This window comes from Myotis davidii, unplaced genomic scaffold, assembly GCF_000327345.1.
Source record: "Myotis davidii unplaced genomic scaffold, ASM32734v1 scaffold580, whole genome shotgun sequence".
NCBI lineage: Eukaryota > Metazoa > Chordata > Mammalia > Chiroptera > Vespertilionidae > Myotis > Myotis davidii.
The window spans coordinates 2,699,140-2,724,374 of NW_006293313.1; the positions used below are offsets into that span (position 1 = coordinate 2,699,140).

A 25,235-nucleotide genomic window follows, 5' to 3' on the forward strand; every position below is an offset into this window, starting at 1 on the left:
GTGGTCGGTTGCCATGTTAAATAGGGAGTCTGGTTCCTCCAAGTAGGGGGCAGGGGTGGAGGGGCTTGGGCAAAGGCTTGAGGCAGTGAGGGAGGGAGCGATGCTGATGTGCACAGGAGCATTCCAGGTTGGTGGAAAGCCCTGCCGAGGCTTTGTGCTCTGAGAAGGACGAGGGGAGGAGGGTCAGAGAAGTAACTGACTCCCTGACTTAAAACCCTTCAATGGCCTCCCACTGCTCTTGGGTAACTTCACAGTTTATAATGGAACCCACAAGGTTTTCACGGTCTGGCCAAGTTTAGCCTCTTCTCATCTCCCCACTTCCCTCCCTCTCACTGCACTCTCTTAGTCAAGTCATAATAATCGACTATCTCCACAATCCTAGGGCAAGAATCCTTCCTGTACCAACAGGATAAATAAGAGGCAACTAAAACAATGAGGGTTCTGACTTCTCTGTACCCTTGCTAACCCTTATTATCACCTTTTTGATTATAGCCACTCCAGTGGGCGGCAAGCAGAATCTCTTTGTGGTTGAATTTGCATTTCACTGATGGCTAATGACATTGAGCATCCTTTCATGAGTTCATTGACTGTTTGTATATCTTCTTCTTCTTCTTTTTTTTAAGAAATATCTATTCAGATATTTTGCCCAATTTTTTAATTGGGTTACCTCATACTTTTTATTGTTGAGTTTAAGGGTTCTTACAGTCTTCTGAATTTGCAATGAGTTTACCAATTGTTAGTTTTGTAACTTCCATGACGGAATGCCTGTTGTCCTGTTGGTGGCAGCAAAACACCACTCCTTTGAAAATAGAAGCTACTAATCCAGCACTTCCGGCTCTATGGCATTGGAATTCCTTTGTATTGGTTTCCCCTTCCAGCGTAATTTGAACGTTTAGTTTGTTTTAACTTTTCTCTAGTGTAGCTTCAGTTTGATGATGGGTGTAGTTTTAGTATGCAATCTTGTAAATGCTAAACACAAATGTGGACATTTAAAGTTCCATGAAATAATGCCTTTTATGGATTAAAGATCAATACTAGAAAAAGTGCAAGTTTATTCAGGGAGAACCAAGAAAGAATGTCTAAGGGTGACAACTAAACTTTGAGGAAGGCCTTTTAGGCAGAGTGAGCCCCATGAAGAGGAGGCACAAGAAGAGTGGCCAAAGCAGGTGCTTTGCTCTGGTGCATTTGAGGGTGATTCCTGGGTGAGGTTCAGAGGGCTTTAATTACATATCTGCCACCAGTTTACTGTGGGATTTTAATCAGGTCACCTAACCTTTCTAACACCTAATTTCTTTATTTATATAATAAGGAGTCAGGAACATATGGTTTCCAAGGCTCTTAATTTTTGTCTTGCTGTCAGTCTATGCTAGATGTGTGTATGTGTATGTATTATGTATGCATACACACACACCCAGATACACTCTGTATATGCTACATACAACCGTCTCAGTCTTTTAATGGATAGATAAGAATCATCCTGTAATTAGCATATTGATTATTTAAATGCTTGGCTAAAGTTTATCTTTGTCTCCTAAAGAATTTGCAGAGTAACATAATAATATTAGGAGCAAAAGAATATTCAGTCCATTATAGTTAAAAATAATACCAGTAAACTATTCTCAACTCCATTTAAAAGGCCCTTAAGCACCATCCTTGTTTGTGAACAACCAGTTTGTTCTAAATTAGTGAAATGTTGTTGTGACGGGTGTGTGTGTGTGTGTGTGTCTGTGTGTATAGTGCACACACTGCTGTACTACCATTATTCTTACTAGGTGTTTCCAGATGCTCAAGTACTATGTTGGATCCATGTAAAAATCTGACAGCTAAAATCACTAATTAGGTAATTGCATAGCATTTACCATCTGTGTTGAGCTCTTAAATGCATTTCAAGAATAGTTAATAAATCAAATTAATAGTAGCAGAACTATCCATTTTTTAGCACTTAAAATATGCCTAGTGCTTTGCTAAGCACTTTTAAAGTAATCTTCATGACCATTAGTTGTTTTTTCCCTTTTGTTTTTATTATGATGGCCATTTTAACCATTTCTAAGCATATAGTTCAGTGACATAAAGTGCATTCACATTGTTGTGCAGTCATCACTAACATCCTTCTCTAGAGCTTTTTCATCTTCCCTAATTGTAACTCTGAGCCCATGAAGCAATTACTCCCCATTACCCCCTGCTTCCAGCTCCTACCAGTAACTGTTTATTTTAATTAGCATATTGTATGACCTTGAATTTAACAGTAATCCTATAAAGGTAGGCTGAGTCAAGATACTCATTTTACAAATGAGGAAACTAAGGCTTTAGAATTTAAGTAACTTGTCTACAGTCATTCAGTGTCAGTGATACACCAGACACAGAACTGGGTCTGTCTTGCTCTAGAACCCATGTCCTTAACCACTAAACTAGTGTGTGTGTGTGTGTGTGTGTGTGTGTGTGTGTGTGTGTTTTAAACCTTACAGTCACCTGTGAAAAAGAGATGATTATTCCCACTTTATACTCAGTTCCAGTAGTTCTCACTCAAAAACCCGTTTTTTCACACTTAAATTGTAGTCAAATCAGCTTTAATTTCACAAATTCATGTTGCCAACGTACTATGAATGAAAAGGAAGTTTTTTATCCAAGTTTTTGGAGGACTGTGTAGGGGAGGAAAAGTTTTCTGGAACTCTTTTAGGTTTCCTGGTTAGATCTATAATTCAGATGACAAAGACAGATTAATTAACAAGAGAAATGCAGACAAATTTAAATAACATACTTTACATGACATGGGAGCCTTCAAAAGGAAGCAAAGACCTGAATCACTGATTAAACTGAATGTTTTGATGTTAGGTTGGATGAAAAGTAAATAGTTTTACAGAAATATGATAGGACAAAGGGGAGATGAGCTAAATATAATAAACTGGGGGAAACTTTGCAAGGCTTGTTTGTTTATGTTCTTCTCCACAGTCCCCTGTCTTGGAGATAAGGATGTTTTTTCCTTCAAGTATAGGGAGGGCACCTCTCACATGAGGGTCTGATGACCTGCTTCAGGGGAGAAGGACAGAAGAAGATCAGAGAAACTTTCCTACTTCTATCATTTTCTTCTTCAGCTTAAAACATTCAATATGCCCAGGTACCATGTTTTGGGATAGTGTGTTCTGAACCCCACAAACTTCACATGTAAAGATAGTTGTCCCAATTTCAAAATGTCACTGGTTGAATAGAACAGAAGCAGAGCCAGAGCAACTCTGGAGCCATTGTTATATAAAAATAATTGAATTTAGGTTAATGAAAACAAGCTCACAATCAAGAATGATCACGAGTTCTGCTTATCCATTTCTTCTTTCACAGCCTGTAAGATGTATGAAGTCATCCCTGAATCCTGTTTAATGCCCTATTCAAACTTTATTTCACTCTGTCCAATCACTTTGTGTGAGCTGAGCATAGGGCGATGTTATCAGGAGATTTTTGTCAGAGGATGTCACTGCCCAGTAAGTTTTTATGACCCTTTTTATCTGCAAGACTTGCCAGTTTTGCTTTTCAGCATGAAATAGACTAATTTTGTTCATTAAAGTGCTCACAGGGTTGATGACTCACTGTGGGAATTGATTGATATTATCACAATAGTATAACCAGTCAGAGGATATTCAACTGAAACATATTAAAATTTATTTGATACTTGGTTTATGCAGGTTGAGAAAAGGTTGGAATATGCTCCTTTTACTGGAAATACAATAACCCCAAACTTCATAGCCTTACTCTTTTTTTCTCTCTGTTTCTTTCCTGTGACTAAGGCTATTTGGTTTGGGCAAAGCCAAATGAATTTAGAATAAAATGTTTTATTTGTAATATTTATAACCTTGATTAAGTAGGGTATAGACTAAGCTGCTATTTAAAAAGAGAAGTAGCTCATGAAAGAGAAACCATAAAAACAAAGTGGTTTAAATCAGATAGTTTATTTCTCTTACACATGCCAGTCCACAAAAAGGAGAGCTGGCCCCAAAGGCAGGCAGCTCAGCTCCATGGATCACTGAGGGACTTCGGTTCCATGTGTTTTTGCTTCACCATCTCCTAGTATGTTTTCCTCATGTGCATGGTTAAAACGAGACCAATGCCACATCAAGTTCTAAGTCAGAGGAAGAGGGAAATTTTAAGCAAAAGTAGAAAGCAAGCAATTTCCTTTTAAACATGAGGAAATTGAGTACATTACTTTTTTTTCACATTCTATTGACAAAAATGTTGCCCATGGTCACACTTACCTGTAAGGGAACTAGTTAAAATTATTATGTCTATGGAATAAGGGGACAATTTTTTAGGGAACAATTAGCAGTCATTATAATTGGCCCTTCTGGCCTTTCAGTATCTGTGATGACCTTTATTCTGGCACATAAACACTTCATCCTTTCCAAGGGAAACGTTCAAAGGCCTCATTCAATTACCTCATCTGCTCAAAGTTAAGGTTCTCTAAATGATGCACAGTCCTGTGTCTCGGGTCTGAGATGGTTCCTCAGAGTCCAGTGACAAGGTATCTGCTCATCACACATCCAATGTACAGAAGTGGTAGGGAAATGTATAACTGGAATAAAAGCCCTCATTTGGAAAAGGAAAGAATGGGAAACACCCCATCATCAGTGGTCCATGGGAATTTACAAGACTCCTGCTCTAGCAGTAGAGAGGATTTTTGGTTAGCCCACCTGGCTGCCGTTTGGTTCTAAGCTCTAGAAGCTACACTGTTACCCATTGTCCTTCCTGGTGGTATCTAAAGTTAGAGCTAGAGTGTACACCCTCCTTGGAAGCTGTATGGTTTTCAAAGCTACTTCCTATTTGTGGAGAGTTGAAAGCCTGAGAGTTGTTTCAGTGCTCAAACTAAATATAAGTTATTTTTTTAGGCAAGCCTTTTGATTTGGGGGGAGGGGGTGTGAATTAATTCCCTCCATATTTTTGTAGGCTTTTAGTTTTTTGCTTCTAGTTAATTCATTGTAAGCAAACAAATCCAAAGATTGCTTCTAAACATAATCCTTAAGTCTTCTTGTTCTATATGTTTGTCTGTTTTCAGTGGCCCCTTCTCTTCATCCCCCATTTTATTTTTTAATGTATTTTTTATTGATTTCAGAGAGGAAGGGAGAGGGAGAGATAGATAGAAACATCAATGATGAAAGAGAATCGTTGATTGGCTGCTTCCTGCATGCCCCCACTGGGGATCGAGCCCGCAACCCAAGTATGTGCCCTTGACTGGAATCAAACCTGGGACCTTTCATTCCGCAGGCTGACACTCTATTTGTTGAGCCAAGCCAGCTATGGCATCCCCCATTTTAACAGTGGTTATCCTATGGCCAGCCACAGCTTGGGTGGGAAGGTGACACTCTTATTTTGATCTTTGCCTCTTGGCTGACTGTCTATTTTGGCTGAGATGTTTTAGAGATAACTTGTGAAAAAAATGTAGAAGCTATTTATCCTTCTTTTTGGGAGATAAGCTAGATTTTTCAACCCCCCGGCCTCAAATCATTATACCTGATCAGTTTAGATTATAGACCACTTTCCAGCCGCTTTCTCTAGAGCGACAGGTATCACAGATACATACATGGTCTACTTTTGAGGTTATCACGGGTAACAGTTTTACCAACATCGTGATAGCATAAAAGGGATCACCAATTTTCCAGTCTGCAATATTTGTTTTCTTGCCTCTCTTTCACTCAACCACAAAGCCAAGAAACTTATTTCAAATTTTAGTGTTGGCAGCAATATGGGTACCAATTTCTGTATTAGAGGATAGGCCTGTGCTCCAGGCCTATATGAAGCTCAGCATCATGAGATGTTTCAGGAACCCAAGTTGCTTCAGCAGGGTTTTCCTAACTCAGGGCTGCTATTGATATTTGGGGCCAGCTAAATCTTTGTTGTAGGTGACTGTCCTGTGCAGTACAGGGTGTTTAGTAGTATTCCTGACTTCTGCCTGCGAGCTGCCAGTAACTTCACTAGTTAAGACAAAAAAAGTAAGGTTGTGAAACATTGCTTATAATGTCTTAGAATCATCTTCATCTATGTGGTCAAAGCAGATATTAATCTACAGTGAAGGGGAAAAACACACCAACCAATCAAAATAGGCCGGATGTCATAATTAGCAATGCCATTAATATAGTAATTATAACTTTATTCTATATTTTCAAAAGTTAAGTAAAAAAAACTGTAAGATATAAAATAGGGCCAAAATTGAATTTTGAAATATATCTGTTATTGATTTCAGAGAGAAAGAGAGAGGGAGAGAGAGAAAGACATATCAATGATGAGAGAGAATCATTGATTAGCTGCCTCTTGCACTCCCCCTCCTGGGGATTGAGCCAGAAACGTTGGCATGTGCCCTGGTCGGGAATTGAACCGTGACCTCCTCATTCATAGGTCAACGCTCAACCACTGAGCCACGCTGGTTGGGTGGGCCTTCTGCATTTTTACATTGCATAAATTCACATTCCTAAGAAAATAATTCTAAATTTTGTCCTAGCTCAAATTCCAATTTTGTATCTTTAGCCACCCTATGGAAAATCCTCAGAGGTCTTTGATATTTATTTTTTGCTATCATTGTTTTTATGTGGATAAGTCATCTTATGTACAGTACACCTTCAGGGGGTTCCATTTACAAAGACAGTGATCTGCATGTCTACATCATGTCCTTGATTATTACACTTTATCCGCCTTTTCATTCTCCGATCAGAATATAGCACTAGCACTGTGTCCCGAAAGCATCTTTATATCACACATCACGTCCTCTTTCTCTGTTTGCACAGAGCCTTCCTAGCCCCTGTGTTCTCCTTTCAAGGATGGTTCTTGATTCTTTCTGCCTGAAATGAGTGCCTGCTGCACACATGCCTTGTACTGGCTGCTTTCTGTCTGGGAATTGTCTTTCAGCCTTTCTAAAAATCTACACATTTTTTCAAGTCCAGCTTAAAAAACTGTTGAAAATCTGCATGTAAGTTTTGACTCCCCCAAAATTTAACTACTAATAGCCTATTGTTGACTGGAAGCCTTACTGATAACATAAACAGTAGATTAACACATATTTTGTATGTTATATGTATTATATACAATATTTTTACAATAAAGTAAGCTGGAGAAAATAAAATGTTATTAAGACAATCATAAGGGCCCGGCCAGTGATTGAGCATCAACCTATGAATCAGGAGGTCACGGTTCGATGCCTGGTCAGGGCACATGCCTGGGTTGCAGGATCGAACCCCAGTGGGAGCAGTGCAGGAGGCACCCAATAAATTCTCTCTCATCATTGATGTTCCTTCCTATCTCTCGCTCCCTCTCCCTCCCTCTCTGAAATCAATAAAAATATTTTTTTAAAAAAGAAAATCATAAGGGAGAGAAAATACATTTACAAATTTATTGAAAAAATCCACACGTAACTGGACATGTTCAGTTCAAACCCATGTTGTTCAAGGGTCAACTGTATATATAAATGTAAAACAAATGGAAATTGGAACTTAATTCTTTAGTTAATTTGTTTATCTAGCCTGGCTAATCCCATTTCAAACATCTTACCCATTTACTTGTAGTTTTTATCTTCTCTAAATGTAATAGCTTGTAGAGGAGACATACGGAAGTGTCTTTACTTACCACAGTGATTTCCATATCATTTTCTTGAGTTTGGCTTTAATCCTATTATAGTAAACTAGAGGCCTGATGCACAAAATTCATGCAAGGGACTCGGCCCTCGCATCTGCGGCGGCTTGCCTCAGCCCTTGCAGCCCCAGCTTCATCCGGAAGATCGTCTGGAAGGATGTCCAGTCTAATTAGCACTTACACTTTTATTATTATAGATTCTGAGCATCTGCCCTCTTGGGCAAATAAACTTGTCAATCAGATGTTTTCTTAAAGCTGTATTTTATGTTAATATTAGTTCAGGTGTATATTGGCATTGTTTAGAAATCTTTGTTTGAGAACTTTAATGATTTGAATTTACAATACTCACTATTTATAGGCACATTACTATTTCCATGAACATGTACTTTATTTCCATGTAAGATAGGGAATGTTGTTTTATTCAGCACCCACCTTCCCAGTATATTTTTCACATTACAACTCAAACTAAAACAATAACTTCTGGACTTCTCTTTGTGGAAAGTCCTTGGGTCTGTCCATTGACCCACCACCAGGGAACTAGCTGGCACTCCCCAAGTCAGATATACTTATTTCTGAAGCAACTGCCACCTGATAGTGAGCATAGTGCTGAATAACATTGAGTTTCATTTATTTTCTCTTGGTTTTGACACTTTTATTATGTGTCAGTATTTTCCCTCTCTTCTTTTAGAAAGCCATAAATGTTGTACTTGCTTTCATTTTGATTTTTTTCTTACTAATTTAGATGGTAAATAAAAGAGAAACACACTTACCATCCCTTAGTTCAGTGGTTCTCAACCTTCCTAATGCCGCGACCCTTTAATACAGTTCCTCATGTTGTGGTGACCCCAACCATAAACTATTTTTTGTTGCTACTTCATAACGTTAATTTTGCTACTGTTATGAATCGTAATGTAAATATCTGATATGCAGGCTATATTTTCATTGTTACAAATTGAACATAATTAAAGCATAGTGATTAATCACAAAACAATATGTAATTATATATGTGTTTTCTGATGGTCTTAGGTGACCCCTGTGAAAGGGTCGTTCGACCCCCAAAGGGGTCGCGACCCATAGGTTGAGAACCGCAGCCCTAGTTTAATGCATGCCTTTAAAAAACATTAAGCCTTGCCTGGCTGGTGTGACTCAGTGGTTGAGAGTTGACCCATGAACCAGGAGGTCAAGGTTCGATTCCCAGTCAGAGCACATGCCTGGGTTGTGGATTCAATTCCCAGTAGGGGGGGAGGGGTCTGTGTGTGTGCAGGAGGCAGCCACTGATGATGTTTCTCTCTCATTGATGTTTCTATCTCTCTACCCCTCTCCCTCTCTCCCTAAAAAATCAGTAAAACATGTAATAATTAAGCCCATACTTTAATTCTACGTGTAACTCACTTCTTCATTTGAACATAAGTCATTTATTAATTTACTCAATATTTATTTAAATGATCTGTGACCATAGTGACCAGGAACTGTTGGTAGTGAAGGTGCAAAGATGAGTATGTTGTAGTTCATATGAGGGGTTCACAGAGAGTTGGAGGAGACAGACAAGGATACAGGTATTTGCCGTAGAATTGTTGCGTCATAGTCATGAACAGGCACAGGATGCAGAGGAGGGAGATATTGGCAGGGATGGCCTGAAAGAGATAATGACATTTGCATCTTGAAAGATTAGCAAGAAAAAGACAAGGAATGATATTTTGGGTGATGAGAACAGCATATGTGAGGAGCAGAGGCATCACAAAACACAGCATGTTTGGGAAGCGCCGAGAGAATGCTGCTAGGAGGTGTCAAGGGGACAGTGTAGTTGGAAAAGTATGTGAGGTCCAAATTGTTGAAGTGTGTCTTATGGTTACGGTTGTGTGCTAACCTTTGAACTTGTCAGCCAGAGGGTACCTTCAAACAGTTACACAGTTAGGTCTGGTGTGTTTAGGAGGACAGTTTTGGAGATAGAGAGAGAGACTGAAATGTGAAGACTGGTAATGAATATGGAGACTGTTAGGAGAATAGCCCAGAAGAGAAATAATGAAGGCTTCTTTAACCAAGGCTGCAACAACAGGGGTGCAAGGGAGGGGCCACTGAGCAGCATTTCTCAGGTGCCGTCAGGGGGGCTTGGGGATAGTTAGATGTACGGGACGATGTGCACTAAGGATTATTGCTACTCTCCACTTTTCTCTTTCTCATCCTCTTAAGCCAGGGTATCCCTAGACAGTCGAGTAGGGCTACCAGATCAGCTTCTGCTTGGGTCAGCTTGGTTCAGCTTAATGTATTGTGGTTTGAAGTCTATTAATAGACTTTCTGAGAAAGTAATCAAACCAATCCTATATAATAAAAGCATAATATGCTAAGTGTCCAGTCGACCAGTCGACTGTTCAACCAATCAAAGTGTAATATGCTAATGAATGCTAAGGGTGCTCAACTGCTCGCTATGACATGCACTGACCACCAGGGGGCAGACGCTCTGACTGGTAGGTTAGCTTGCTGCTGGGGTCCGCTGATCAGGACTGAAAGAGATGGGCTAGACACGCCCTGGAGCTCTCCCACGGTCCCTCCCTGGCTGGCCAACTTCCCCCATCTCTCCCTCATCCCGATTGTGCACCGGTGGGGTCCCTTGACCTGGCCTGTGCCCTCTCGCAATCCAGGACCCCTTCAGGGAATGTCAAAGAGCTGGTTTCAGCCAAATCCCACAGAGGGAGCGCTGCTTAGCCAGAAACCAGGCTCATGGCTGGTGAGCGCAGTGGTAGTGGTGGGAGCACTCTCCTGCCTCTGTGGCAGTCAGACATCCCCTGAGGGCTCCTGGACTGCGAGAGGGCACAGGCTGGGCTGAGGGACGCCCCCCTGAGTACACAAATTTTGTGTACTGGGCCTCTAGTTGATCTTATAACCAAACTTTGTACTTCAAGTCAGCAACTCTGAGAGAGCCACTGTGTTCATATATAGGGGTTGTTCATATATAGGGGGTGTTCATGTATAGGGGTGTTCATATATAGGGGGTGTTCTGTTTCCTCTATGATGTGACCTTCCCTGACATGATAAGGGATATTATCTCTGGCAGTTTTGTACCAATTAGTTATATAAAGGAGGACATAATAAGCCACAGGTTCTTGGAAAGTTGCACAAAGATAGCAAAGAGCTGTTTTCTCCTTCATGATGCTTCTCAGGTTCACCATAGCTCTGTTTCCATGGCAACCACATGGTCTAGGTCTAGGCTCTCATTTTCTCACATTTGACTTACTGAAGAGTTTTATGACTTGTCTACCTTCAGTCTCTTCCTCTCTTAAACTCCCTGTCCCTCTCCTCTGCTACCAGATTAATCTTTTTAAAGAACTAACTTCATTATATTTCCCTATCTGGCATTCCATTTTCATCATAATCTGGCCTCAAATGTACCTATTGGAAACATTATTACATATGGTCAATTGTCCCGATCATGCATCATGTTTCTCCATAAAGTCTAATACCTTTGAGAGCAGAGGCCCCATCACATGCTAGTGTTGTATTCCACCCAGCAGCAAGCACAACTCTTGGCTTGTGGTATGTACATAGAGAGGCAAATATTTCCCCTTTTGCTCTTTGTCCCTGTGTTTATTTATTCCTCCATATCCCACTAGGACTGAGGGCTGTTTCTGGTTGTTGGTGTTAATTTTTTTTCCTTCCTAAAGTAATTGATGGTTATATAGCACATATTATCCAAAGCTTGCAGGACATTTTAAAAAACAATATTATCATATCTTTGCTTTTAAATATAGAAGCCTCTCTCTTCTTTAGCAAAAACCACAATGACACAGCTACTTGCATGTCTAAAATGGGTTCTGCATTTTTCCTGTGGCCAGTCTTTCCAATGGTCATAGATTAATTGTAGCCTTTAAGAAGCATTACATTTGGTATTAGTCACGGCACTACTGCAGGTAACCAGGTAGACCAATTTAGTTGGAGTGTGGTCTGTTTCTTCAATGTGTATAGACATAGGCTCAGAGGGGGAAAAACAACTCGACATTCATGAAGGATATATTCCAAGGTGCTCTTGAATTTCCTAATTTTTAAGATCACTATGATTTTTAACTCATTTTATTTATAAAATTGAGAGAAAATATCCACTTTGCCATCAGAACATATAATAACAAAGACAAAGATTACAAGCTTGGCTTACTCACTACCTGCCACATGGAAGTGAGTACTAATTCATTCCTCAGCAAACCCACAAGTTGCTATGTTGTGACCTTGTGGGGTCTCTCTGGGAGAGCTGAAGGAATAAATATTAAATCTTTAAATGTTAAGAGGTTACTTTAGTTGACTTCCGGTTGCTAAAGAAAAGAAATATTAAAAAGGCCCTGTAAAATAATAACATTTTAAATTTAAATTAAATAAATGAGTAGAAGAAGCTGAGACAAGAATCTTATTTTATTTATATTTTCTTTACCAACTTGTTAATAAAGCTCTCTCTCCTCTCCCTATGAGCCTTGCCCTGATATTTTCTAATTGGAAAGAGATAAATACTCAGGTTTCAAATGGATTCAATAAAATTTCAGAAGTAGCAAAAAAGTGAGAATGCGGGTGATTCTTCCTCTACATTCACTGGTGAGGATCAGCTCCCTCTGCACCTCCCTTACGAGTTCAGCACTTATGTACCTCGGTATTGCCGCGGGCTGTCCTGCAGGCCGACAGCAACACGTGGACAAGTGCATACAGTCTTCCCTGCCTGGTGGGCTCCTTTACCTAGTGCATACTCATGTTTTCCAAGCAGGGCTTAACAAAGCAACTTATACATCACAGATTTTTGCTAAATATTTAAGTGACTAAAAGTATTAATAATAATAGTTATCATTTATTCAGTGTTTATAAGGCCCACGAACTATGCTAAACCCTCATGTGTTCCTTTGGTGTGTCAGACATTACACCATCCACTTCCAGGTATGATCATATTTCATTATTATTATGTATTATAGTAAAATTATCGCCAAAATAAATGATTTGCTCGTTTTTCAAAACCAGTTTGCACCATCTCTCCACGATCCTTGGTTTCTCACTTCCCTCAGCCTTCCAAACTCAATTTATCTACACCTCCTGTAAGCCGTATCTACAAAAGTATCTTGAATTTGCCCTCTTTTTCCATCTTTCCTGTCACCACCTTGGTCTAAGCTACCATCATTTCCTGCTTATCCTACTGAAATAACGTCCTGACTGGTCTCCATGCTTCTGCACTCGCCTTTTTACAATCCACATTCCACAGAGGAGGAAATAGTATGGCTGTACAGTGTCTTTTTAAAAAATATGTATATTTTTTTATTGATTTTAGAAAGGTAGAAAGATGGAGAGAGAGATAGGAACATCAATGATGAGAGAGAATCATTGATCAACTGCCTCCTGCACGCCCCACACTGGGGATCGAGCCGGCAACCCAGGCATGCGCCCAAGATGGGAATTGAACCCTGACCTCCTGGGTCATACGTTGAGGCTCAGCCATTGAGCCACATGGGCTGGGCAAATGTCTTACCATCTTATTTCAGAACATGGACTTGTCTGTTCACAAAAAGACAGTGTCCCCATCTTGACATATTCATTTTGTGGAAACAAATTCACTCACTAATTCATGGGCTGACCCATATAACTCCACTGAACATATTACTTTTCACAGAAACAGCTGTTAAACTTCACCTATCATTCCATGTGACACAGAGATGCCAGAGATAGCACATTTCACAGAGAACTAGAGACGGACCAGAGGAAGAAAGTAGAGGCAATTCACAACTTATCAAGATGAACGCAGCACCTCATTATTTTTAACAGCAATGACAATACACACACATAAAAATAAAAAGTAAAATGCTGATTTAGCTTGAGAAGATCAAGGAATAGTTTAGAATCTATCTGTTGTAATTTCAACCTAATCAATGAAAATTAAAGAAAGAATAGGTGCTCTAACATTTATGCATGCCTTCTGCGTAAGCTCGGAAACAAAGAGGAGCCCTGCGCACGCTGCCCAGGGAAAGGGTCGGATGAAGTGGGATAGCATTCCATTGTGCAGCCTGCACCTCAGACAGGGCTTGGAGAAGCTGCTCTTCTGTAGACAGTTGGCTGAGCTGCCAAGGATGTGGCCTTTGTGGCCGTTTAATTGAAGAAGAGGTGCTTCTCAGTTAAGCACTGAGAAGGCACCTGTGCTCCGTTACACAGTGTGTGTTTAGCAGTGACTGTCCTCCAGGCAGGCTTTTGGGAGCCCCCTCCCTACTCAAATGTATGAACCTTCGACTCTTTCTTACCAGATGGCAGGCACAGGCTCCAGACCAATCCCATGTGGAGTGAAGTGATGGAGCACAGTCTTCCTAATAAGATAGTTTTTTTAAAAATGGCTCCCTTCATTGAAATATAGCAGGTTACAGTGCAGGGGACTCCGGGTTCCTCTCTGTGTAGCTGGGCTCTGGGATCTTGGCTGCCTGGCTCTGCCTCAGACAAGTTTTATGACCATGAGCACTTCACTTTCTGCTGTCTCAGTCCTTTCTTTCATTAGTAGGATAAACATGTTTTCTAGGGTCTAACAACGTCACATTACTTAGGATTCTGCTGTCATGGCTCTGTATATAATATTCTCATGCTTTTGATCATTTTACACTAAAATCTTCCCTTTGTATGGTTTTTAAAGAAATTGTTTTGGGAAGAAATAAAGGCTTGACCGCCACATATAGATATCTTATTTAAAATATTTTGTTAATTAATATTTTTAAATGCTTAACGAAACAAACTTAGGTTTTTCTGAGGTTTTAGAAAAGGAAACCAAACAATATTCTGTTAAGGAAGGCAATATTTTCCTTTAACCCAATTCCATAATTAATCTACTTTTCTAACCAAGATTACAGGGATATGCTGATAAATGTGTTTGTGTTTTGCTACCTGAAGAGATCTAGAGCCCGTATTTGTTAGAGTAGGAAGTAAGGCTCAGGAGGAAGTTGCTCTTCTCTCAGCCCTGCCGCTCCCTTTGTGCCCGCACAGCTCCGCTGACACCCGCTACGGAACTGCTGCCCCAGCGCTCTGAATCCATATTGGTTCGTTGTTGGGCTGAAGTTAAGAAACTGTCCCTAAAGGTGATCCTTTTCGCCTTCATCTGGCTACACTGATTATTTATAGCAAGTAAATTAATATAACACTTTAATTCTGAGATTGTAAACTTTTTAAACTAGGGGCAGTTCCCAGTTATATTATGTCTAGTGAAAGATTAATTTGACCAGAGTCTATCAAAACAGTGTTTTGGATTATTAACTGAGTGTCAAGGTCTGTGGCTTAAGAAAGTTATTTTTGCTTTGAGAATCTCAACATCAGTAGTTCTTTAAATGTATACTCTTATTATTATATTGTAGGTTTTTATGTTTTATCACATTGTGTATTTGTAAAAAAAATTCCTTCTAATGTGGCTAGCCTTCCCATAATGCCGAAATACTGCTGCACATCCTAGCATTGCAGAGTCATTATTATTGCACAGACACGTCAAGTGGAGGGTGTGTCATTTCTTGGATGCTAGATCCTTGCTCTTCTGTCCACACTCGATCATTTTGCTCTAAACCTCTTTTCAGGGGAGAGTTCAGTAATCTAACAAGGATTGGAGCTTCCCACTTTGAATACACAGTATAAAATCAGACTTTTACCTGTTTTTGTCATTAGAAAACAAGAGTAAATAAAGGTCAGCATCTTAGCTGGCAGGCTGTCTGATTTTTCTGTGACCATCACGTTAGGAGAAGCTAGTTCATCTGTCTGTGGGTTTAGGATTCAGCAGCATAAGCTGTCAGACAGCACTGATTGAAGGTGGACAGGGAGGGGAAGCGCATCTGTCCAACGATCGCCATTGGCTTCTTATTACAGCATTCTCCCCCGAGACGCGCTCTGCATGCTCATTCACCTACCTCCTCTTCCCTCCCTGCCTGCCTACCCCTTCATTACTGATTCACAGCGAGAGGCAGTGGCGGCGGCGGCGGCGGCAGCAGCAGCAGCAGCAGCAGCAGTGCTGCTTGTCACGAATCAAGGATTGCAATGAGCTCATCCTTTTTCTCCTTGCAGCTTCACAACTGCTCTGGCTTCCTGGCTCCTGCTGCTGCTGTCTGCTCACACACAGACACACACACACACACACACACAACACACAGGCAGTCTCTCTCTCTCTCTCACACACACACACACACACACACACACACACACACACACACACACTAGACCCTTCTAAGCAGCTTGTACATTTTGACACATGTATCTGAACTCTCCTACATCATTCTTGGCCATTTTCTTGCATTCCATTGCTTTTGCCTTTCTGCATTGACATCAGTAGTTGATTTCATTTTCTGATCTTCTTCGGGGCTCTTGCACCGTGGCTAATTTAGCCAAAATGTTTTTCTTGTGGAGACATTAGCTGACAATTCCCAGAACGGACTGGATTGTGCTTGCTCTTGGGGAGACCAAAGCCAGGCTCCCCTCCCACTACACCTCCTAAAATTGTGGATGAGAGCTCCAGCTTGCTCATTCTGGATACCTACTTACTGCTCATGGAACAAGGGGTGCCCTGCCCAGCCCCAGCTGCTAAGCTCACACCTCCTGTCAAAAAGTCCCAGGACATGCACGACGAGAGGACCAAGCTGGTGAATGAGTATGCGTGTCGCGTGCTGGAACTTCTGGGGATGGGGCATCGCCTGTTTGTGCCTCGGCTCCTGGCGGTGAGACTGTTTTTCATTGAACTTCATTTGGGGGGAATCTACCACCCTCCGTGAGGATTCCTTGTGTCCTGGAGGAGCTTGCAGTCTTTTTTCCTCCTCCTTTCTCACTCAACCGAGAAGGAAGTGCCGAGTGGCTGCAGCCAGGGGCTCTACCCAGCCTGGTCCACTCCTTAATTGGCTAAAGGAGACAGTTCTTTTCCAGAGCCCAGGGCACAGTAGTGGCATTATCTCTGTGGCAGCCTAAATAGTTTTCTGGCTGGCTCGGCTCAGCAGTAAAGCAGAATACTCAAGAGGTTGGTGTAGGCATCCTCTGCCTATGTCTCCAAAGGGTTAAATTGTATAACAGACGTTATTGCTACTTATTTAGACTGTGTGTGGTTTGCTTTCTAACCTCCCCATCTGATTGCCAATTTGATTCTTTTGAGGGTGGGGGGGGGATTAGGGAATTTTACCCCATAAAAATCTTTGAGTGGGAAATTGTACATTTCTCTCCCGGAATGTTCAAACTGTGTATCTATGAAAGAGCTTAAAACTGTTGAGTCTGTGAGTGGATCGGGGAAGTCTGGCTTGCTTTTTTTTTTTTTTTTCCTAAACAAGAGAAAAATCACCTATCCTCACTTCCTACCAAGGGTTAAAATTAATACCCACAATCACTGGCGCAAGGTTTCTTTTTAGTGGCTTGAGAACTACACCTAGCAACTGTTCTATAATATAATTGGGCTGCAGTAGTCCTAAACTATTATTTGGTATTTGAACAAGACTAATTTAGCTTTGTCTGTTTTATATAATGGAGTTTAATACCATTCTGCTTGTTCCTCATTATGGTTCTCTCACATTTGCGTCTTTTAAGCAGTACAATATTGATCGCCTGAATTTAACTCTTTTCTCTCACATATTTCCCTCTAGTATAGCTCATCTTTGTTTATACTTACCTTTACCATTATTAATTCAGTCTTCACATATTTATTTGCATACAAATATAATCTCCTGCATAATCATAACAGACATGTTAGGCAACCACGTCTATAAGGGATTTCTCACCCTGAAGAGAGTCTGTTTGTCATTCCAAGATGAAGATAGATGCAATGACTAGCACACAATTATAGGGAGGAGGGCTGTATTTTTGAGAAATATCATTCCTTTGACATTTAAAAATGAAAGAAAAAGAACTCAGTATGTGTTTTAATGCCCAGGTGAGGTCATCAGTGCTCATTTGGATTTTGTTTTCCTGAATCACCTTTTTTCTTAACACAGGAGAAAACTGAAGGTTCATGATTCTATTAGAAAGGTGTTTGTTCTTTTTAAGGGAAATAAAAATTTTAAGTGAAATAAAAAGTGTGGTATTTCAGGGGGCTTTGACACTAAGAAGTACTAAAATATATATTCTACAAATTCTCTGCATCTCTGAGGAATCTGTTTTGGCTGAATACAGTTCCATATTCTTAAAGACCACGCAACTTTGTGTCACCAGGGCTTGAACTGGTAACTCTCTGTAATCTGGGGCTGCCTCTTTTTGGCATTTACATTTTCAGTGTTTTAAAGGAAGACATAAACTGATAACTAAGAATGTCCCTCATACTCAAATCTTCATTAGAGATTAATTTAAACAGCTTCTAGTTTAAAACACACTATTAATGATAAAATCCACAGGGAGTTAGGTTCCCAGCTCCAGGTCTTAGGGAGGTCACACATATCTGTATGTTGCAACTGTGCAGTCAGCCTGGTTGCCTGTCTGGGGAAGTACATCCCTTGGGTTGTTTTAGGCTCTAAAATTCAGAGTCTAGGTCGTAGTGTCACATACATTACATATGAGAAGTATATGCTGAGTTGTCCAGAGGCCATTTGGAAATCTCTGATGTTATGCAGTGTTGCACTTATAAGATTATTCACAGAATGAGATACTCTACATATTGGGAAATCACATGCCCGTTCATTAGCAATATGGCTGTGAATTGGGATCAGCTAGCCAATGAGTTACTGCTCAAATTTTAGCACGTGTACTGGGGGAAGTACAGTTGTTCAGACCTCTCTGATTGGACTGGCTAATGATGTGGGATCGATGGCTGATCTGCCCAGGATCGGCCTACGAGGAATCCTGCCACATGCAATATTGTCATCTTTCTAGTACCAGTCAAGAGGGCCGGCACTGGAGTTTAGGTCTTTAGTCATGTTTTAAACATGAATGTGAGTGAGTTAAATATATACAAATACCTAATTTTGCTTTACAGATCCCAATAGTTTTTTGTGTGCAAGACACCTTAACTTCTTAATGAAGTTGTTCAAATAAAGGAGATTAACCTAGACAGTGTTGTAGATTTGGACTTTGAGCCTTAGTTATTGCTCCCTGGTTCACAAGGGACCTCAACCTGCTGGGACACCAAGCACATCATTGTTTGTCAAAGGTAATTCTAGTCAAATCAGGCGCATGGACCTTATTGTAGACTAGAGACCCGATGCATGAAATTTGTGCAAGAATAGGCCTTCCTTTCCCCGCTGCAGGCACTGGCTTCCCTCCGGCTGCTGGCAGGCACCATGGACCCAGGCTTCCCTCTGGCCACAAGCAGGCACCTGGGACCCAGGCTTCTCTTGCAGCCCCAGCTTTGTCCAGAAGGTCGTCTGGAAGGACTCCCAAAGGACATCTGGTCTAATTAGCATATTATGCTTTTATTATTATAGATATTACCAAAAGGCATATATTCTGTAGGTAGACTCACCAAATAAATATTTCTTTGTTGAAATTAAAACACCAAAACAAGAGACATAGGTGTCTTTGATGCCAGCTAAGTAATGGTTCCGTCTTTTAAAGCCTGTGCTTCCAAATGTCTCAGACCTCCAAAAATATTGCTCAACCGTATAGAAATCTTGTTAGACACTCTATATAACTAAAGGAAGAAAAAGCCAATTTGTGGTGAAAACAGCAAAGGTGAGAGAGAAAATCATGCCTAGATGTTTTTTCAAATAATTCCCTAAGATAATCTAACCTAGAATTTGATGCTTATCAGAGGCCCTTAAAGAAAGATTTGCCATCCAGGAACAGTTAGAGATTTGGGATAGAAGCACTGAGAGCTGACACTGAAACGTCAGAATTCTTCCTTTCCACTCACCCTGCCTCCTTTAAAAAATCACTTTAAAATGTGAAGCTCTTGCATTGAATTTTTCAGTGGGAAGAACACACTCAAAATGGTATCAGCAGAGGCACATAGCCAGAGTCCACACTCTTGTGTGTGAAATTTGGAGAAAGAGGAAAAACGTTTACTCTACTTATGTTCAAAATCTTTCCCCTTTAGATGTTTCCACCTTTGGCTGTTATATGACATGGAAAGTCATTGTCAGATCATGACATATTAATATCAGTGTTGGCTGTACTTTCCATATGATACTCCAAGCACTGTGCACATGAATCCAAATGACTCTCAGACCAAGGAGGGTGGATGAATATAGGCAAATGCTTAACAGTCTCTTCAGTAGCCATGTCAAGGTTTAATTTTGATCAAATTTCTTATGCAATCTAATTACATGCTAGTTGGCATTTTTTAAATTTGTGGACTTTTTAAAAAACATTACTTCTAAGCAGGGAATTAAAGAGCAGGGGATAACGGATGGCTCATTAGAAAGAGATTATAACTCTTAAAAGAAGTTAGAGTCCCAGATAGAGCGATTGCTATGTAGACTTCTGATGCTGCCCCAATATAAAAATCAATTTTATATCAAAATAAATCCTAAATCCACTTTCTAATCTGAATTTTATAAATTTCGATTAAAAAATACTGGGTTGGCTTAAAGTGGAGCCTTTATGAATCCATGGAATACATGAATGTGGTGTCTACCATGTGCCTAGCAATTTGCTTAATTTATTTTACTAGGAGAGTGGGAAGGATGATATATTAACATCCCACTTACCTATGAGCTCTGGCTGTTTCTTTCTACCGACTTGGAAGGAAATAGAAGTTGGAATTGTTTAAGTGTTTTTAACTGTCCAGGTAATCTTTTTATATAATCTATTCAAATGAAAGAAGTAGTGTTACCTTGGAAGATATAGTTAGTAAACACATTTCCTATCATCATTTTATGACAGAAAATTTGGAAAACAAAAGGTGAGTGTTATGAAGAGCTGGGAGAAGAATGTTCTGGGCAGAGAGGACAGCTAGGGCAGTAGCCTTCAGTTATGGATGAACCTGGTGTGTATAGAAACCAGAAAGAAACCCAGTGTGCCTGAGAGGGATGTGGTTCATGATGAGGATGGAGGGGAATGGGGGCAGATTATGAAGGGTTCTGTGGGAAATGCTAAAAATTTGGGTTTTTATTCTGAGCACACTAGGAACCCTTGGAGGGCTTTAAATGGAAGAGTGACATGACCTGAAGGGGTATCATGAGGCTGCTATAAGGAGAGTAGGTTGTTGGGAGCAAGAGTAGAAACAGGGAGGCCAGTTAGGAAGTTACTGTGGTGGCTCACCTGAGAAATAACAATGGCCTGGACCCCAGAGGTGAGGACAGCAACTCAGACCTTATTATGAGCAGGAATTTCTCTGACTTCCTTATACTCTTTCAGTGCAGTCTTAATAGTTAATTTATTGTACTTCTGAATTGAAATAAAGTAATATTTTGAACTAGTGCTTAGTTCTATGATTTCTAGCCTCCGTGTTTTTATTTGTGTTTTTTCTTTCTCATGTTATTACTGAAGTCTTACATAATTAAGTACTGACTCTTAAAACATCTAATTTCTTTTTGGCTTACTTCTATGTTACTGAGTCTGCCTGAATCTATAATTTGTATCAGGTATTTTCCATAAATCACTTATAATTGTTTATTAAAATATTATATTTTATTACAAACTTTTTATTACAAACTTTTTCTTATTACAAACTTTTTCCTGCAGAAAATACAACAAAATATATTTTAAAAAAATACCCAAGCATGATGCTATCCAGAGAAAAATTTTATTTCATTTTCTTTTAGTCTTTTTTCTATGCATACATGTGCTTATTTCTAAGTGGTTGTTATTTTTTAAGGAAGTAAATTTTGCAAACAGTAGTTTTCATAAGAAGTTCAGTAGTTAAGTGGCTTACTTCATTTACTTTTCATAGCATTCTTTTTTTTAATTTTATTTTTTAAGTTAAATGTATTGGGATGACATTGGTTAATGAGATTATTATTGTTTTTAAATGTACATTTCTATGACACATGATCTGTTGAATTGTGTGCCCACTACCCAAAGTCGAATAATCTTTCACCACCATATATTTGGTCCCCTTTACACTTTTGTACTCTCCTATTCCCCTTCTCTCTGGTAACCATAGCATTCTTTAAGGTATTTGATCAATTTCTTATTTCCATCATGAGCTGCTGAAAAGCCATCCTCCAATAAGGTGTTTATTATATAACTCGGATGGGCTCTGATTGCATTGTCTGTGTCTTCAGCAAGCTTTGTAGTAATATCTGTAAAATTCCTGTAAAGTCACAGATTAGTCCCAAGTTTCAATTTTTTTTTCCTGGCATTTATTTTTCTCTCACAGCTGTAACTTGGTTAGCATTGCCACGATCCACCATTGAAATCTTCAGGCAATATAAATTAAATATGTTAGCCTGTTAATTAATTCTTATATTGCTTCTAGGATTTATGGTGACTTATTTCAACTTTGAATCAAGAGATTAGAAATCTCTTTCTAAAATATTTTAGAACTAACCTAGATATTAGCTATAAAAAGTGCATTCCAGAAAATAGAAATTCTTTTTTCAACATGTGTGTCATGAATGCAGGCTAAAATGTCATGATGATCTGGGTGATTATTTTGCAGACCTCAAAGGAAGATCTTCTGCAGGCTGATTTTGAAGGGGCTTTAAAGTTCTTCAGAGTTCAGCTTCCAAAGAGATACAGGGCAGAGGAAAATGCAAGAAGATTGATGGAGCAGGCTTGTAATATCAAGGTAAGATACACAAATTTACATGTCATAAAGGTGGAATGTGAATGCATAATAGCATGGAAAATTATGTAAACCCAGTCCTGGTGGATGTTGCTGGATATTGACTATGTTTAAGGTGATGTGTGTGTCAACTAGTCTCTCCCAGACTTTTTTTGTCAGGCTGATAAGTATATAGTAGCCATACCTTCTAGTAGGATTTAGAGTGAAAATTGGCAGGTTCAGATGGTAGCAACAGGGAGACAAACATTTATTTTATAGGTAAGACTCTAGAATGGGCTGCTGTGATAGTGGTTTCCATGGCAGAAGACCTAGTATTTAGCTTTTACCATCTGTTTTAAGATTATTTAGGACAAAGCAAGAAAAGCCTACTTAGGCAGTGCTTTCCTTTCTCTAAAGGACTTGGAAAGCTTCGAGTCTTCATCTGTCCATTCACATCCCACACTTGCCAAATACTGTGGATAGATTGCTCCTTATCATATGTCTGACAAAACGAAACACATTATATAAAATAATTTGAAATAGAAATCTATCTAGAAAGTTTTAGTATCAAGGTGAGAGATCACTTTGTTTTTTAATTTGGCACCAATTTACTGATGTTAATTTTTGTATCTTGGGACTATACTAGGGAATTTTCTTACCTAAGCATGATATTAATATACATTTCTTTTCTGAACAAACAGGCAAAGATTCCAGGTCTTATGGACCTAAAATTCTTGCATAAGGAAATAGAGAGTGAACAACATAATAAATAAAGAATATATTTAATATGTTAGAAACTGCTAAATAGCTATAAAGAAATAAAAAGTAGGGGGAAATAAGCAAGGTGGGATCAGGGAAGAAGGAGAAAATTACTGTTGTTTTAGTTAGAGTAGACCTCACTGAGAAGGTGAAGGAGGTGGGTCAATCATGGAGATGTCTAGGGAAGGACCATTCCAGCAGTTAGTTCAAAGGCCCTGAGGTTAGCTCCTGCCTGGTGGGTGTGAGGAACAGCAAAAAGGCCAGTGTAGCTGGAGTGAAGTGAATGAAAATGAGAGTGGTAGGAGAGGAAGTTAGAGGAAGTGATTAATTTTGTTAAGAAATGTAATGAGGACACTAAGAAAATACAACTGTATACAAATACTAACTTTGAAAAGAATTAAAATACAGAAAAGAATTTGTAAACTAAAACACAGGAATTAGGAAAGAAAGGTAATTTATTGAGTGCCTGTTGTGTGCAAGGGGACTTCTCAGAGGAAGTAAGAGTTAAGGTGAAATCTCAAGGATTGGCAGGACTTACGTTGTGTGTAGAGGCAAGGGGTAGGATATTCCCTGCAAAGAATATGCAGAGGCCCAGAGGTAAGAACAGATGGAGCGGTCCAAGACCTAAGCTAGAGGTCGTGACTGGAGAATAGGGAATGAGGGGAGTAAATAGAAGACTGGAGAAGTAAGCAGCAACCAGACAGTTGGGCAGAGCCAGATAGGCCATGGTAAGCAATTTGGATTTTATCCTAGGGGCAGTGGGAAGCCTTGAGAGGTTTTAAGTAGGAGACAGAAGTAATGAGATTTTTGTTTGAGTAAGGACATTCTGGCTGCTTTGTGGAGAATGGATTGAAAGTGATAAGATTCTGTATTGGTGACAGACCAATTCAGAGACAATTACAGTAATCCAAGTGAAAAATGACCAGAGCATTTGTTATGGGCTGGAGAAATGTAGGCAGATTCCAGAGATATTCCAAAGAGAGAATCAACAGACATTGATGACATTCAGGATTCTTAGTCAACTTGGTATAGTAATCACACCGCAAAAGGGAATAAACAAAGGAGAACAAATTACAAGGATGAAAGATAATGAGTTGTGTTAGACATGTTAAGTTTGTGGTGTCTATCCACAAATTCATATCCAAGTACTTAGAAATATCATGTAGGCAGGTGGATATTGAAGTGAGATCTGAGCTAAAAGTAGACATTTATATGTCATCAGTATTGAAACCATGGATGAATTCTCATAGAGGAACCCAGAGAAGGGTTGGGGGTAGGTGCATAAAAGATGAGCTGAGGAGTAGAAGCCAGTAAGAGTGAGAAGGCAGGAAGAAACCCAGAAGAGTATGAACTGTGAACACTATGGGGAATTGTATCTGCTTTCACTTAGGAAGATATTGAAAAGTGCTTAGAGGTCAAATAAGGTACCAAGGAGTGGAAAGTGGTCATTGTGCAATAGTTCATGATAAAGATGTCCTTAATGGCCTTATTGAGAACGGTTTCAGTGGATGATGAATTATAAAAGCCAGTGATTCAAGGACTATGTGGAGGGTGAGTAAATGGAAAAAGGAGAATGAAACAACTCTTCTAAGAAGGTTCTTATGGGGAGAACATGGGGGATGGTAGAGACAGCCAGCAAAATAGAGTACAAGAGGCAAGATAAGTAGACATGAGCTTGAGATGGATTTTTGGAGGATAAGAAGGATGAGTCTTTAAAAGTTAAAAAAAAGCTCAATGAATCAATTTCTTCATTGAGCACTTAATATATGCCAGGCACTGTGCTAAACCCAGGGAATACAAGATTGAACAAAAGCAGATATGCTCTCTGAACTCATGGAGTTTATACTGTTGTGCAGAAAATGACAATTAGATAGTCACCTTAATAAATGTACAGTTACAAAGTGAGATAAATGCTCAAAAGAGATATAAGAATACATGAGAGCAAAGAGCAAAGGGACCTGTCTTTGACTCAGTGACTTAGGGAACACTTTCCTAAACTGAGATTACAAAGCATTCCTGATGGAAGGAACAATATATGTAAACCCTGTGAGGTGAAAGGGCGGGAGGGATGTTTAAGAAACTAGGAGTAGGCCAATGTGACTTTCGCTTAGAGAATGATGAGGGCTGATATCTAACGACCAGAGCACTCCATCTTCAAATAGGAAGGAAAGGCCAATAGAAAAAGAAAAGTTGAAGATTCGATTAAAAAAGTGGAAGATAACAGAGACAGGCTTCTGAGGAGGTACAGGGTTAGACTCAAAAGAATGGGCCTTTCTTCCATTTCAGC

At 39.6% G+C, this 25,235-nt stretch overlaps 1 protein-coding gene across 1 annotated transcript in view; it reads left to right on the plus strand.

Annotated features, from left to right (window-relative positions):
- RABGAP1L (RAB GTPase activating protein 1-like) overlaps positions 1–25,235 on the plus strand; it is a 391,910-nt gene that overhangs the window by 272,917 nt on the left and 93,758 nt on the right. The window contains 1 exon segment of the mRNA XM_015566064.1: positions 22,085–22,213. Within this exon segment, the coding sequence (XP_015421550.1) occupies positions 22,085–22,213 (129 nt within the window).